The sequence below is a fragment of the Hesperophylax consimilis genome, chromosome 10 (genome assembly GCF_061612785.1).
Source record: "Hesperophylax consimilis isolate HC1 chromosome 10, BYU_Hcon_1.0, whole genome shotgun sequence".
In the NCBI taxonomy this organism is placed as follows: domain Eukaryota; kingdom Metazoa; phylum Arthropoda; class Insecta; order Trichoptera; family Limnephilidae; genus Hesperophylax; species Hesperophylax consimilis.
In genome coordinates, this window is record NC_142845.1 from 15,545,341 (window position 1) to 15,561,606 (window position 16,266).

Genomic DNA, 16,266 nt, shown 5'->3' on the forward strand with positions numbered 1-16,266 from the left:
CCTGACTCCAAAAAAATGGTGGTGTGCGATAAATCGCAAGTACCCCTTTAAGATTTGATATGGACTTCATTTCAACTAAATTATTTTAAAATCACAATTTAAAAAAATATATACAATAAGTCAACATTTTTATACAAAAACCCATTGTGCGAGTGCAGTGATGCTATGCCCAATTTTTTATATTTCCTAGATTTCAGAATGAGTTTGTAATGTTTGTATGAGGTGTTTGAGAGTACTCAGTATAGAATTCTTATAGAATATCTAGAGAATTTCGGTAAAAAAAATTCTAGAATATTTTTAATTTCACCAGAATTTTACCTCATTTCAGAATTTTGTGTTTTTCCCTAAAAAAATTTTTTTCCCTAGATCTAAATTTCCCTAGACATAACATCACTAAAACGAGGGTGTCAATCACAGTGTTGTTTTTTGTGTCATTTAAGCCTCCATGGTTTTTACCGGTCACCAAAAATAAGTAAGTTTGAGTAAGATACGACTTTTTAGCATGGGTTATGTGGGGGTAATCTCAAATTCAGGAATGTAGTTCTTGAACTTCAGTATGGAACATGTTCACAATGTCTCTGGACAAAGTTTTGTTTCAATTTAGTGATATTATTATTTAATTGAAAACAGAATTATTAATTAATTGAAACAAATTAAAATTTTAGGTAATGATAAAAAATATTTGGATGGTGTTTTTTTTGCAATATGATTTATTATTTTTACGTTTTTAATAAAGCATTTTAGGTAATTGTTTTGGGTACAGTTGTTTCCTTGTTCAAATTCTAAATAAAAGTTTACATAAAAGAGTTACATGATTTTTCATCCTTCAAAAGATGTTTCTTTTAGAACAAATGATTTTTTTTACCCCTGAAACACAGTTTTCATTTTTGGGTATGGCATTACTGCTATCAACACTAGAAATTATTTTTGGACAACCAATAAATTATACATCTGGCCCTTTCTATCATTAAAATATTGCCGGTGTAAGAAAGAGAAAGATATACAAAGTGACAGCACAAGGAGGGAAAGCGCCCCGCGCCAACCAAACTGGGACAAAGGTGTCAACAAACTGCTACCAAAAGTGAAATAATAGCATTTTTCAAAATATAAGCTGCCGTTTTCTGATCGTTTTAAAATAGTTTGTTCAAAAGGATTTTTGCTCTAATGTGTTGACAGTGGTAAACACGCCCAGTCCACGTGTAGCCTTGTACAAATAAAGTAGCTGACAGTTCAAGGTCCCCCTCTTCCCCGTGTTTCATGGATTGTTTATGTCTCGTTGAACGTAAACACCGAACTAATTGTGAGCGTTCTCAAGTTGGACGGAGTGGTTCTGTGTTATGCGCGGCAGCAACTCTCGCGTGGTGGTTCGTGTTCTAAAATAGCGCCCGAGCGTGTTAAGTTTGAGATGAAAAATAAGTCGGCACGCCCACCAAGATGGATGTAAATTGTGAATTTCACGAAGGATGCGGGCAGGAGGGCCCTATCAGGTGTATATTCTTGTGCGAGTTTCACCCGACCGCGGGTCCCAGGATTACTTGCCAAGTTCCTGAGGGATACATTTCTAAAGACACTTTCGATACAGTTTCACACTACATCATCCCGAAAGTTCAACTTCAGAGATGTACTTTGACAGTGTGAGTATTCTATATTTATTTCATGTTGCGCCAACTATATCGAATCTTTATTATTTTTCAGCAAGGCTTTTTTGTTTCAGTTGGAAAGCGCTTAGCATAAATTTCTAATTTATATTCGTTAAGCCCCCTTTAAAAGTATTGTGTCTCGTTTTCCTGAGCAGATCGGGTGCAATAATAAGGTGCAATAATGAATTAATGCAACCTGTTTACATTGCGGATCTGCCTTCCTACTTCATAACTACTTTTATGTCGAAATTTTAAATGTCAATACACAGATGAACTCGCGAGTGGAATCTTATTGGAACCTAATAGGTCGGAGAAGAAAAATTCTCTTCCCCGTTCTCCCGTCTAAACATATATTTTTAAAGATAATGTTTATTTTATTTCGATGTTAATACATCTTTTCGTAATATTTTAATTGAAAAAAGTACATATTATTTTTCCGGAAAATAAATTAATAATGACTGATGACTTAAAATCATAATACCTTCGTACCTACCTACTCAATGATTAAAATTGTTCTGCGTTGTGACAGCTGTATCGCCATTTTGACATGTTTAATTATCAAAAAAAAAATGAAACTACAATGTTAACATTTTTAAAGTTATGTAGATTTACCGGTGACCGGATAAATCATCAAAATGATAATTCATCACATCTTTAAAAAGTTATATAAAGTCATGGAAAGTGATGAAACAAAAACTTTATTAACTGGGTTAAGTAGGTTAGGTTAGGTTAAGTTTAAATTTTATTTTTTTTCATCGTTTCTAATGACTTTATATCACTTTTTAAAAGTGTGTTGAATTGTCACTGTGTTGAGTTATCATGGAACCAGATTTACCTACTTGTCAAAATAGACAAATGCAACTAGGTTGAACATATATTTACTCCAACATTTTAACATTCCTATGCAATCCGGAACATCATAAATATTTATATTGAACAAAAAAATAGTAAACCATATAGGTAAGTAGGTACCTAAAATCTATTCCCAAGCATTTAAAAATATTTCCAAAGTTTAATTTGAATGTAAGTTTTAACTTCCAACAAAGATTCCCACAATGATATAATAGTTGTTTGTAAAATAATTACCTACTTTTTAAAGTCAATGTAATTTTTTCTCACCTTCTCATTATAGTAATATTTATCACTATTGCGATTTCCTATCTACAATCTAAATAGCAAATGGGGTGCCGAAACATAGCTAGCCAAATAGAAATAGTGTTGTCCAATGTCTAACAATATCCTGGCGCTTAACAAGCTCACTTACCCATTTGCATTCATTGCGCAATCATTCCTAATTCCTATTCAACTTCAGTAACTGCTACAAGTTAGGTACCTACCTCATTCGGAGCCTATTTGAATTAGAATTCTTTTACCTGGCAATAAAATTTGAGTTCTTTTGTTTTTTGTAAAAATTAGAACAAGAAAAAAATAGAAATGCAATAAAAGAACATGAAAGCGAATTGAAAAAAGAAAAGAAAAAAAGATGCACTACGCATAGTATTTCTAATATACATAATATATTATAGAAATATTATTATTAAATATTTGTGGTCAAAAATAATTACTACTGCCAGATAATTAAAAATGTGGAATAATATTCTAACACTGTAGATCGGAGGTTCCCAAACATTTTTTCCCCGTAGACCACTTGCCAAATAATTTTTTTTCGTAGACCCCCTGCCTGCCGAATATTGAATTTTTCTTAAACTATTAATGCCCCATGTGATAATCATTTATTTTTTTCGAAAAAAGATTCCCTTCCCTTGCCTGCCCTACAACCGGGTGGCGATATAGTTCCTCTGTTTGTGCAGACAGGGGCGCCCTTGTGAGGTATTACACCAAATGAAAATGGAGCAGGATAAGCAACGGGAATTTCTTTCTGTAGCTGGCCCTACAGAACTGCCCCTTAAGTTCTTTGTTAGCGCTTATTCCGATCAGTTCTTCTTGTCATATGATATCCGATTCTTCAACATACCATTTCCATAGTCAAAATGTCTTCAAACTTAGTTTTGAAGTCTGTGAAGTACATCTAAATGTTGAACGTCATTATTACCCTGGACATTTTTCAAAAACATGTTGGGGAACTAGGAAAATTCGCGGCTTCCAATGTGCAATGTTTTGGTTCAATATATTAATTCTGACGAGAAAAGGAACGTTGACTCTATTTATATACCTCAATAAACAACTTAACGATATATGTATAATAGGGTGTATCGATTTTTAACTTTTTTTTTGTTTTCAAATTCCAAGTTGAGAAAAAGTTGCTGCTAGGTACCACAACTTACCACAAAAAGTTTTGGATTTTTAAAAAAATGTTTAGGTCTCCCGCACAAGGCCTAAGGTTTTAATTTTTTTCAAAAAATATCCAATTTTTTGTTAAATTTAAAAAAATAAAATTTTAACTTTTGTGTTTATTCCAAGTTAAAAAACAGTAATATTAGGGCATAAAAATAAGTAAGAAACGATTTTTTTTTATAAAAAATGGATTTTAGGTCTCCCGCACAATCCCTAAGGTTTGTTAATTTTGATGAAATTTTGTAATTTTGTGTACATATTATATGAACCATGTTTTTTTTTTTAAGTTTAAACCACCGGAATTAATTTTAATTTTCTTACAGAAGGCATAAAATGAGTTCAGAACACAAAAGATACAATTTTATTTTTTTAAAATTAAATTTTTTTTTATATTTTTTGAAAAAAATTAAAACTTTAGGCCTTGTGCGGGAGACCTAAACATTTTTTTAAAAATCCAAAACTTTTTGTGGTAAGTTGTGGTACCTAGTAGCAACTTTTTCTCAACTTGGAATTTGAAAACAAAAAAAAAGTTAAAAATCGATACACCCTAATGTATAAACATACAAATATCAAATAAGTAATTTCTCAGTCTATTATTAATATTACGTAAACTGTGTTATTTGTGTTAAGTGTATTGTGTCATTTACTCCTAAATATTGAGTTGAGGTAAATACCCCCATTTCACATCTCGTGGACCCCCAAATTTTTTTCTCGCTGACATAAACCCCCAGCAAGCCGATATCGACCTCTGGGGGTCCATATAGACCACTTTGGGAACCTCTGCTGTAGATAATGAACTAACTAACCATCACGCAGCTTCCGCAGGGGTAGGCTGAGAGGATGGACCGCCAAACAACTCGATCTTGGCACACATTCCTTCCCTCATTGACATTCATACATACTCTTCTATTATTCTGAATCTTGACATGGCCCGACTCAAATATCTGATTCACTTGATCGTGTCATATCTTCCTCGGGCATCCCCGACTTCTGCTACCTTCCACATTTGCGTCATATATTCTCCTTACACTCCTTTCTTCGCTCATTCGCTATACATGCCCAAACCACCTAAGCCTCCCTTTCTTAATCTTACTCACTACGCTTACATCAGCCTTGCATTCTTTGCGGATCTCCACATTTCTCACACAATCATACGTGGTTTTACACACATACGCCTCAGGATCTCATTTCTACAGCATTCAGTCTATATTCATTCTTCCTCTGCTAGTTCCATGCCTCACTGCCATACATCAGGGTAGGTACTATCACTCCGTTGTGGACTGCTAGCTTTGCTTCTTTGGACAATTTTTTCGTTAGCGCCAACTACGTACATTCCTCTATTGATGGAGTTACCTGCATTTACCCTTCTTTCAATATCTCTGTCAGCTTTCTCATCTCTCGTAAACATACTTCCTAAATACACAAACTCATCCACCTGCTCCCAGTATTCCTCACTCATATCTATATTGCACACTGTTTTCGTACTCTCTCTTTCAAACACCAAGACTTTAGACTTACTTACATTCATCATTAACTCATTCTTCATACATACTTCATTCATCCTAGACACGAGATACTATAGATCTTCCATACTGTTAGCAATCAGCACCGCATCATAAGCATACAACAGGCAACATACTTTCAGATCACTCAAATTCGCTCCCAATTCCACCTCTTTCAATTCTTACATACCAATGTATAGATCGAATAACCCCGGTGACATTATGCAGCCTTGTTTAACACCTTTTGTGATATTAAACCGCCCCGTAAAACCACCATTCACCCTAATACATGCAACGCTTCCCTCATACAGAGATGCAATTGCCTGTGTGAAATTCGTATTCACTCCATACTTGGACAACACCTTCCATAGCTTTTTTCTTGTCGACTCGGTTGTATGCTTTTTGTAGATCTACAAAAGTACAGAAAAGTTTCTGGTTTTTTGCCAGAAACTTCTTAGTGAGCATAAACAATGAGAAAATCTGCTCCATGCACCCTCTTCCACTCATAAAAGCAACTTGCACATCCCATATTTTATCCTTTGTTTCCTTTCTTACCCTTTCAGCTTGCCAACATTTCTACATTTCGTACGTGACCCTTTACCTTTGTATAACGTCATGATCACAGTCAGTGGCGTAGCTAGGTAACCAAGGGCCCTGGGGCAAATTAAAAAATGGGGCCCCACTGCTATGTAAACTGATTAAGTTTTATCAAATAAAAATATGAAATATACAAACACTTTAAAAATGCTAAGCTACTTAAGCTTTTTTTGTGCACTGCAGACTTCAGGGCGGGTAATAAAAATATTAAACAGTAACAACATAAATTACAATTGATACTTGGTGTAAGTTTGGCTAGTAAAACGAAATAGAGAAGATTCAAGGGTTTATTGTATAAAGGTCGGGCCTACCAACTGACTAAATAAAAATTATATTCACAATTTTTTCCCAGCTTTAGTTTTCGCAAAAGTATCAATGACTTCGTTTAAATCCAGGCTTGATGCGGTTTTGTTTTCAATTGCTATTAGCGATAAATGTCGGAGTCGAATTTGGCCCATCTTATTTCTTAAATATTTTTTTATTTGATAAATGACCTTTCAGCTGCTGCAGAAGTGACAGGAATTGTACAGAATAATAACATTGCTGTAAATACTTCCGTTAGGTCGCATTCTAGCACTCCATATTTGCACATTATTTCCTTACATAATTGGTGAACAGTCCATGCTTGAGTTAGTTGAGGTACAACTAGATGGTAAATATTAATAAATTGAAGTGAAAAACTAGGGCCTATTATATCTGAATATTTTCTTTGGAATTCATCACACTTTTGTAATAAAGTTGCTTCATCAACATGTAATAAAAATGTTGGTGTTAGAAAATCGAATATATGACAGATTGCACTCATACCAATAAAACGTGTATCTAATTGAGATATTACTGTGTCTAGTACATTATTGAAAATCTCAATTTAAAATATTTATTCTCGGTTTGGAAATCGGTGATCAGCAGCTAATTCATCAAAATGTTTTTTAACTTTTCTTTGCCTTTTTTCTTGAAAATGGGTATCAATACCGTATTTTCTTGCAGTTTCACTGGCTTTGCACTTGAATAATTCGAAATCATTTCTATAAATTTGCAACTTTGCTTTGGTCTCTGCTAAAACTTTACTCGCCTCGCCCAAATTGATGTCGCATTTTTGTAAAGTTTTGGATGCATAATTGATGTCGTTCAATACACTGTACATGAATTCGCAAAGCAACACGAACTCGAAATTTAGCATTTTTGTTTTAATACTCTCTGTTTCTCTACGATCATCTTCATTAGGACTATTTAGAACTATTTCTGATAATGCTTTGATAATATCAAAATAACGAAGTTTTATTGCAGATATCGTATTGACCCTCTATTTAGTCGTATCCATTATGATGGCAAAAAACGGTGACGCTCTAATTTGTTCTAGTAGATGGGTTTCGAGTTTGGTCCCCAAGCTCTCAATCATTTCATTTTGAATTGTTGCACTCAGATATCTTGTAGATCCTAAAAACATAAAAAAACACAATTTCAAGAAAGTCAAGTCAAGTTAAACAGTCAATAAACAAATTAAAACGATAAAAAAACTTAGAAATAATTATTATTACCTTTGGGCATATCCAAAACTTGCCGCAAAATGTGATCATATCGGGCGACAAGCTCTACAACGGACAGAAAATTTCCGTGGTATCCTTCCTGACTTAAGTCTTCTTGATGTCCTCTCAAAGCCAAAGAACTCTTTGGGTAAGTATGATATCGCATAACTTTTGAAGAACAAATGATGCTTCTTTGCGAATTTCATTTTCAAGTTCCTTGTCGATAGTATTAGTATCGTTTTTTTTTCAAAATTCATACACACCACATGCTTCCGAATGGCCACTCGAACAACTGTGTTGTTTAATTATTTCTGATAAATGCTTCCAATCTCGAATTCCCGTACACCAAACATTATTCCTTTGTGAAGCAAATAAGCAGCAGGGTTGACAATAGGCAGCGTCTAGTATTTTGGAATAACACAACCAAAAACGATTAACTGGCCCATATTTAGAACACGAAAAGTAGTACGATTTTGAAAAACACCTATTGTTCTGGTTGATGTCTGTTGGAAAAGGTTCTGAAGGCTGTAAAGGCCCCATATCAAGAATTTGACGTTTTTCGTCATCACTTAATATTTTGTTCGTGAAGTTTCCCAAGTCATAAGAAGATTTGAGGTCTGTGGTTCCTCCAAACCCCCCGCTCTTATGTGTGTCATGCAAACATCATCCACGTTCACATGATCGGCGGTGGAGGTATCTCCAACTGCAATAATTGTCGAATCTTCTTCAGTAGGCTTCTCAACCAACACTGCAGTTACCACATTATTTGAGTCACTATTAATAGAAATAATTTGGCCAGATGTACTTGCAGAAGGCTGATCAAAAATCTTGCCAATTTTGGGCAATTTTTGTTTACTATCTCTTTCTTGGCGTTGTTTGCGTTTAAATGCACCACTGGGTTTCTTCTTTTTATCCATATTTTAATACGCTTCAAGTGTCGTTGGGGAATGAAACACATATCACTATCCGTCAAATTGACAACACTGCCTACCTATAGAAAGAATTTAGGGGAATTCCCTAGGCATAACTTTTGAATTTCTCTCAACTGAGTTTTCATGATTAAAGTGGGGTTGCAAGTTGCAACCTGTCATATTTATTTTGAAAATGGGAGAAATTTCCAAAAGTTCAGTTCGATCGAGATTTCTGGTAAGGATTCGAGGGCCCCCTGAGCTTGAGGGCCCCGGGGCACTGCCCCGCGTAGCCCCTAGGTAGCTACGCCGCTGATCACAGTCCTTCTCCAATCTAAAGGCGTGTAACCCTCCTTTAAACATTGGTTAAAAAGATTGCACAACCATATGAGAATTATACGGCTATCTCCTTTAAAATATTCAGCATCAATATCGCCGAGACTGACAGCCTTCCATTCTTCATCATATAATAAAAGTCGTTATTATTATTATTAATTCTTTGCTTTTCGTAGAATATTGTTTAAATTTAACGCAAAGTATTGAGTAGATTTAACAATGTCCTACAATATTAAGAATTGGGATATCGTGTATAACAATATCCTATAACAGAATTATTAAAGTGACACAATACAGATAAACCCTTATACCCTTAAATCTTAAAAAATATGTTAGTTTTTCCTATTTGTGCCTTTTTTATTTCACAAATATTTGATAATTTCTGGCAAGATTTTTGCTTTTTTTTCATTGGTTCCTTTTTCTAACTGCCATAACTTTTTCAGGACGTACATGAACTCCAAAATCTTGGGTTTCCCAGTTCGAATAGACAACAAGAAATACGCCAGGAACGCCTTCTATTTCAACCTTTGCTTTGTGTGTGATGCCTGGGCCAGAACCGTTCACTATGAGCCGGTGGTTAAAAAGCTGACAGAATATTTGGTAAGTAATTTTGATATACGTAATACATAATATCAGTTTTATTAATTTCATAATTTATCAATCTTATTATTGATAAAGCATAATATTATTAAATATTATAGAGTACATGCATAAGCGAGCGTGAACTTTTCAAAATTGAAACTGATGGATGTGATAAGAAATTTTTTAAAAGAATCCATTAAGTAAAGTAGTAACAGAGTGAGGTTGTACGTAACATCATCGTTCTAGTATCTTGAAAGACGTTTGAGGAGGAAGAGAACAATCTTCAATGACGTACATATGATCTTTTTTCTGGGACTACTATAGGTGCCAACCTGTATTATGTTTTATCAGTCAATTATTTGAATTTTGCGTACATTTAGCTTCTTTTAGAAGGCCTTTTTAAAAGTGGAACTAGGCAAATTAAGTTTCAGACAAATCATTTTAAGAGGACATGTTTGAATTTGTTTTTTTTTTCAAAATTTTCCGCTTGTAACAATGCTTGTAGGAGGTTCTCAAATATTGTTACGTTTTTCGTAGTCAGAAAATGCTTATCTTTCTTAAAATAAACAAAAAATTTGTTTTGGTCCCAGAACCAGTATGACATTCTAAAATCAATCAATGTAATTAAGTATGCTGGACCGACTTCTGTACTGTTTATGAATTCTTCAGACTCTTTAGATGTTAAAAAAATGTCATGGCTTATCGTCCGTTGCGAATTGATAATTGAACCTGTCTTGAATATTTTATCGTCTTCTATAAATAGACTATTGGTTCGTGGCAATATTAATGAATATTCATGTAAATGTATGCCCAGTTTATTATGAAGCATTTACATCATAATACATTTACGTTCCTCCATTATGATTGATTCCTTTGCGCAATATCTTAATCTATAACATACTAGTCACGAGTTATTATCTCAGATTAATGCATAGTATGTAATCACTAACACGCGTAGATGCAAGATTTGCATCTATAAGGTTTAGTGGGGATGAAACATATATGTTCATAACTTATTTCTTTATCTTCTATGCACAATTTGTGTCTTATCTTATCAATGATGTTTTTGCATTTATATATTGCTGCAAAAGTCACAAAAAGTATTTATATATTATTATTATAATATCATTCGGGGCCCAAGTTCACGATCTCTATAATTTAATAATGATCGGATTATGTATATAGCGCGGTTTTCATGGGAAAATCACCCTTATTATTTGTCATTTCTCTTTATTCATTTTGAAAGCCCAATATTTTTGGTATTCTTACTTAATCTTGGTTTTTCATTCAATTTCAGATGCTGGAAAAGTTAATGAAAATGACAAAAAAATTATTATGTAGAAATCATTCAAGGTTCAAAATTTGTAAAAAGTCTTTAATGCTGCCAGTCTATACATATTATGTTTTTAAAATTTATTTATTTTTTTGTCAAATTCAAGTAACACAGACATTACCTCATTATCATAGATTTCACTCTCTGATTTACATATCAATATACAAATCGTGATAACAGCTCCATTAATTACTCTTTTGTCCTTCAAATACTTGTGTGTATAAGATATGTAGAATAATATGAAACACATACCTACATGTGTAGATTGTGTATGTCAGTGATTTACAACCTTTTTGCAGGAGGGCCACTTTAGCCATATTTCAAACGAATGCGGGATCATGCAGGGTATTGAGAACCTACTGAGACTGGCAAACCTTCTTCTAAGTCAGTAAAAAATTTAAGACATGGGATAAACAAAAAGTTCTTTGCTAAAATTTTCTCACTCAATTTTTTGGGCTGTACGAAATGTGCCAGCGGGTTGTGCATCACTGGTGTTTGTGAACAGCATAGTTGTTTGTTATTGTTAGAAAATATGAGTGCATTTTTTAATACTGGAATTTACTACAACGATGTTCATGATGTATTATTTCTGTTGGTACGCTGTAGGGACGTGCAAAATATTTTCAACTGATTTTCTGTAGTAAAACATTTTTCTTTTTCTAATTCGATTTCTTTAAAGTGTCCATAGATTACTCTTAGAAAAGTCCCCATTTTCGTATATTTTTTTTACTAACACATTTCTAGTGGGTATTTTTTGCCCTGGCGTTACTCTGTCTCCGAACGAAAATAAAGGTCCTACGTGAATTTCTTTAATTTGTTTTAAATCGCTATATCTTTGAAAATAATTAAAATTTCTACGTAGTAACTCAGCATACCCAAGCTATAAAAGTACTAAATGAAAATCGAATATTGTTTGAAATGCAATTCAATTAAGCTTGTAATATGTTTGTTACGGTCCGCCTATCGGTATTTTCCCATACCTGCTTTCTTTACATACGCCCAACTTCTCTCGCTCGCTTGCACATGGGTTGAGTGGGTGCGGAACAGAGATAGAGATTCGAATCGGGTTTCACGGTCATAAAAACCCTCATTCCAGCTATTGAATTATTACAATAACAAAATATGTTATCTTAATAATGTACTATCCTTTTGTTTAAATACCGATGTACGATGTAACGAAAGGCACGAAGATAAATATACAATGAAGACTTGCATTATGATTCGATAATTATGTACATATAGTTGAGACCTTTACAAAGAGATTGGTTTATAATATTTATATCAAAACATCGAATTATTCGTCTTTTCTGCCATTGCAATGAGTCCGGGGCAAAATGTAGAACTACGTTTTCCGCCTGAAGTGTATTAAAAAAAGTTATTTATAAAAAAAAAATCTTTAATAGAATTTAGTACTAACCGAAAACTTTCTTCTGGATAATGGCGATAATCATAAAAATAAGTCACAACACGCCTTTAATATGTACACTAAATGATTTACAAAAACCCGTTTTTATTATTTGCTTGCGAAACACGGTTTAGCCAATTAGGCAATTGGTTGGACAGTTAGATTTATTTATTATTTCCTTAGACAAATGTACAGCATAAACAAGTTTTTATTAGATGAGAATTGCGGTGACCTCCAAAATTTAATGCCAGCTCTTTATGACTAGGCTACAGTAACCAGCAAGTCCTTACCTAATTAATTTATTAGCCCAAACATCTGAAGGCAACTAGGTACATACATACCTACACAATATTATTTGGTTTGCCTGTATTTTCAAGATAAGAAATCAGTATGTATACTTTGAAATATGATTATTTTTGTTCATGCACATCAGTGTTCAGCTTAAAAATGTTATATGTTGTTTTTTTCTTTTTTTTTAACAAACCTTTGTTTTTATTTTATATATTTACGAATAATTGTAAGTATACATACTCTAGGGTATTTTAAATGTATGGGATATCATTGTTTAATGTTGTCCTTGAGTTATAAGTGTTGATAGTCAACTTGTCTCTGTTATGCAAATATTGTTGTTACTCATGAAGAACTCTTTGTGTCCGTGGATAATATAACTAAGTGTGGGATAGATATATTTCATAAAAAAGAATTTAAGCTCAGTCATAAAATACGACTTAAAAATAATATAATATTTGCACATTATTATGAAGACGATGTCTTTTCCTTTTTAAGACAGTAGTGATGGTTATGTAATAATATCTACATACAGTGGAGTAGCAACAAACTTCTGGGCTCCCGGACAGTTCAAGTGTGTACAATTAATAATGATGGGTATAATCTTCAAAAAAGTTGTTCCTGAATATTCATTAGGCTTTTAGAAAAAGTCAATACGTATCCCATATAAATAAAAATCGGATATGTTTATCCGAGACACTATCTAGGTTACAAACCAATTATTTAGAATGTTGTGATCATTTAAAAAGGTAGCTGCCAAAAATATGTGAAAAATCAGTTGCAAGAAGATGTTGTTAATTCTGAATTTAAAATATGAGATCGACAAATATGACGTTCAATAACTAGGTCCCAATGGTCATTTGCAGTAATGAAGAATTGTGGGCAAACACTGCAAAAGCAGTGTCGACCTTATACATTAATTTTGCCATTGGATATTACTGGGTTTGTTAAATATTAGGTGTATTAGGAACAGGAGCTTGAAAATAAACATAACAGTTGGACTATACAGTTAATAGTTACAGTTTACTTTCTTTAATGATTTGACTTAATAATAAAAATAAATCAATGATAAAGAAATAGGGGGTCACTTTGACCATCCCCTTTGAGTTGGAGTCATATTCCATACTATAAAACGTGCCCTAGGTATGTAACAGTTTACTAAGTATTGGAGGATTTATTAACCTCCTAGTGAATTCTTATGTACTCTCAGTTAAGATAAACTGCTGCGCTGTTTTTTTCATACAATACTTAAATATGGATTTGAGGCCAAAATACTTTACCAAACTGAATAACTCTTTTTTAACCAAAAGGTTAAAAAAAATTACAAATATTTAATTATTCTAAAATTGTGAAAAATATTTGATGGTCTATATTTTATAATTTAAAACACATAATTAAAGTAGCACACATCCGTACCAAATATTTGTACATAATACCTTTTGGTTAAAAAAATTACTATCCAGTTTTGGCCTCAAATTCAAATTTAAGTTTTGTTTGGAAAAGGCCGTGCAGCCGTTTCTCTTAACACATTTCGGCCAGGTATTTTTTGCGCTGGCGCTATGCTGAGTACGGGCGAAAATAAAGGTCTCGTGCGAATTTCTTTAATTTGTTTTAAATCGCTATATCTTCGAAAATAATTAAAATATTTTAATAAAAATTTCTAACGTAGTAACTAGCATATCCAAGCTATAAAAGTATGAAACAAAAATCGAATATTATTTTAAATGCAACTCAATTAATCTAATTCCATCTTTTCAGTAAAAATATCCTTCCCGTCCTTAAGCAACAATCGACCGAACGAGTAGAAATACCTTTCCCGTCCGAAGTGTGTTAAGTAACACAACGGTTAATGTGACAGAATGCATAGTTAATAGTGTATATTATTTATCAAGCAGAGAACCTGTCAAATGGTGACCTCTGACATCATTAAATTTGCACAGCTCTTTATGTTTGAAATTTTTAGGCCACCGCAACTATTTTCAGTTCCCAACATCGTTCCGATCATGAGCTATTAAAATATTTATATCTTAAAAATTTTTGAGATCCGAACAGTTGCTACGCCACTGGACACATGGCACGGCAACAGCCAAATTTATCTTAATATAAATAAGAATTTTACAAATATTAGATGTATTTATCAACAGTCTCAAATAAGAATTTTACAAATATTAGATTATTTATCAACAGTCTCCCGCCCTATTCGCTCATCTAACATCAACACTTTTATTGCAACGAACCAAACAAATATAATCCACAGCCGATATTGACCCAAGCTGTTTACTTATATTTGCCTGAGCCCGGAATATCTCTAGTTTATTGCTTGTTCAAACAGAGCAACATTTTACTCAGTCTATGAAAACATGCGGCTGAAATAATTTATGCTATCAGTAGTTGAAGCCACTTGAATCATATTTTACATATTATATACATTTAATTTCTGCAAAAAAATAGGTCACTGAACTGATAAGTCTTTATTATTATTATTTCATATTCAAATATGAAATTGCTGCTAAATTTATTACGTTGCATTTTTACCCGAGGGCTTTTTGTATTGTCTTTTTTTCATATATCTATTCTACTGTTTTTTAAAAAACATCTTTAAAATTTGTAATTTCGAAAAAAGTTATTGATCTTTTTACATGTACTATCATGTAGAATCACCTCCCGAGATTAGTGCACTTTACCCCTAGAAACTTTGTACTAAAACTATAAAAATTATTTGTTCAAATAAGACAAATTAGTCACATTTATTGGCATTCAAATAAGCATCAACTACATATGAGGACATAAATGTCACACCACCGAGTAATTGTTTCTTTCAATAAAAAAATATTGTCTAATGCGTATATACCATATTCTTTTAGGAAATACTAGCGCAGACTCGTGAAAAATCACGGGCTATTATAATTGTAGGATTTGTGAAGCTGAAAGTATTTACTAAAAAAATATTTGCCTCAAGATCGTTGCCTTTCAAAAGAAGAAATATATCTTTCGAATATTAGTAAAAATTAAAATTACGACATCTATCAAGCATCTGTCAAAAATTTAAACAAAAGAAATACACATTTATTGGTCTCAACCAGTTTCAATATATTATATTAAATAATAAAATAATTTTAGTACCTACTTTATCGCTTGTAAAATGATTACATTAAAATGAGACAACTGAAATTAGTATGTTTAATTATTTGAGTGTGTGTACCATTTTTCAAATTATTTGCTATGTGTATTTTAAATTAATTAGGTAATTAATTAAATGGATTGTGTTTTAATAAGTTTATCATTTTGGGTTTCAAATATAATTTAAAACCAGGTGATAATAACCACCTGCTACCATCTTATATAATGTTGTTGGTAACTACTAGCTATTAGAAAGTTTAATTTCTATGTTTCTGGTGGCATTTTTAGGTTGCATATATATTCGTTAGACAGGTGTCTCCAAACCTGATTTTTATTATACTGTTAAAATTATATTCCAATCAACCTTATAAATGTATTACTACATAAACATTGACCTGGTTTTTGTTTGAGAGGCAAACAACTGAAACATTTTTAATTGGTTAAGCAAGGTAAAATGTTTTATTATCTTTGCATTATTTTATTATCTTTGCCTTATTTTGTAGCAAACTTGGTAAATATTCGGAATCACTGAACACGGATTATACGAAATATTTTTAAATAAAACCTTCTGATTTACCTTAATTACTATTAAAGGAATCTGACTGCATTTGGGAATTTTTTAATTACGTAAATCGAAAATTCACTTTCGTTGTATGGGATGACAGCTGCAATGATTTCTGTTGATGACATTTTCTTTCGTTGATATTCCTGATATGAGTGGCTAGAATTTTAAC

General features: G+C 32.7%; 1 protein-coding gene across 1 annotated transcript in view; it reads left to right on the forward strand.

Annotated features, from left to right (window-relative positions):
* Positions 1-906: 906 nt before the first annotated feature.
* LOC149420356 (GATOR1 complex protein NPRL2-like) overlaps positions 907-16,266 on the forward strand; it is a 44,086-nt gene continuing 28,726 nt past the window's right edge. The window contains exons 1-2 of the mRNA XM_089636640.1: positions 907-1,634; positions 9,248-9,404. Of these exons, the coding sequence (XP_089492766.1) occupies positions 1,435-1,634; positions 9,248-9,404 (357 nt within the window). The 5' untranslated portion in view covers positions 907-1,434. The remainder of the gene's footprint in view (positions 1,635-9,247; positions 9,405-16,266) is intronic.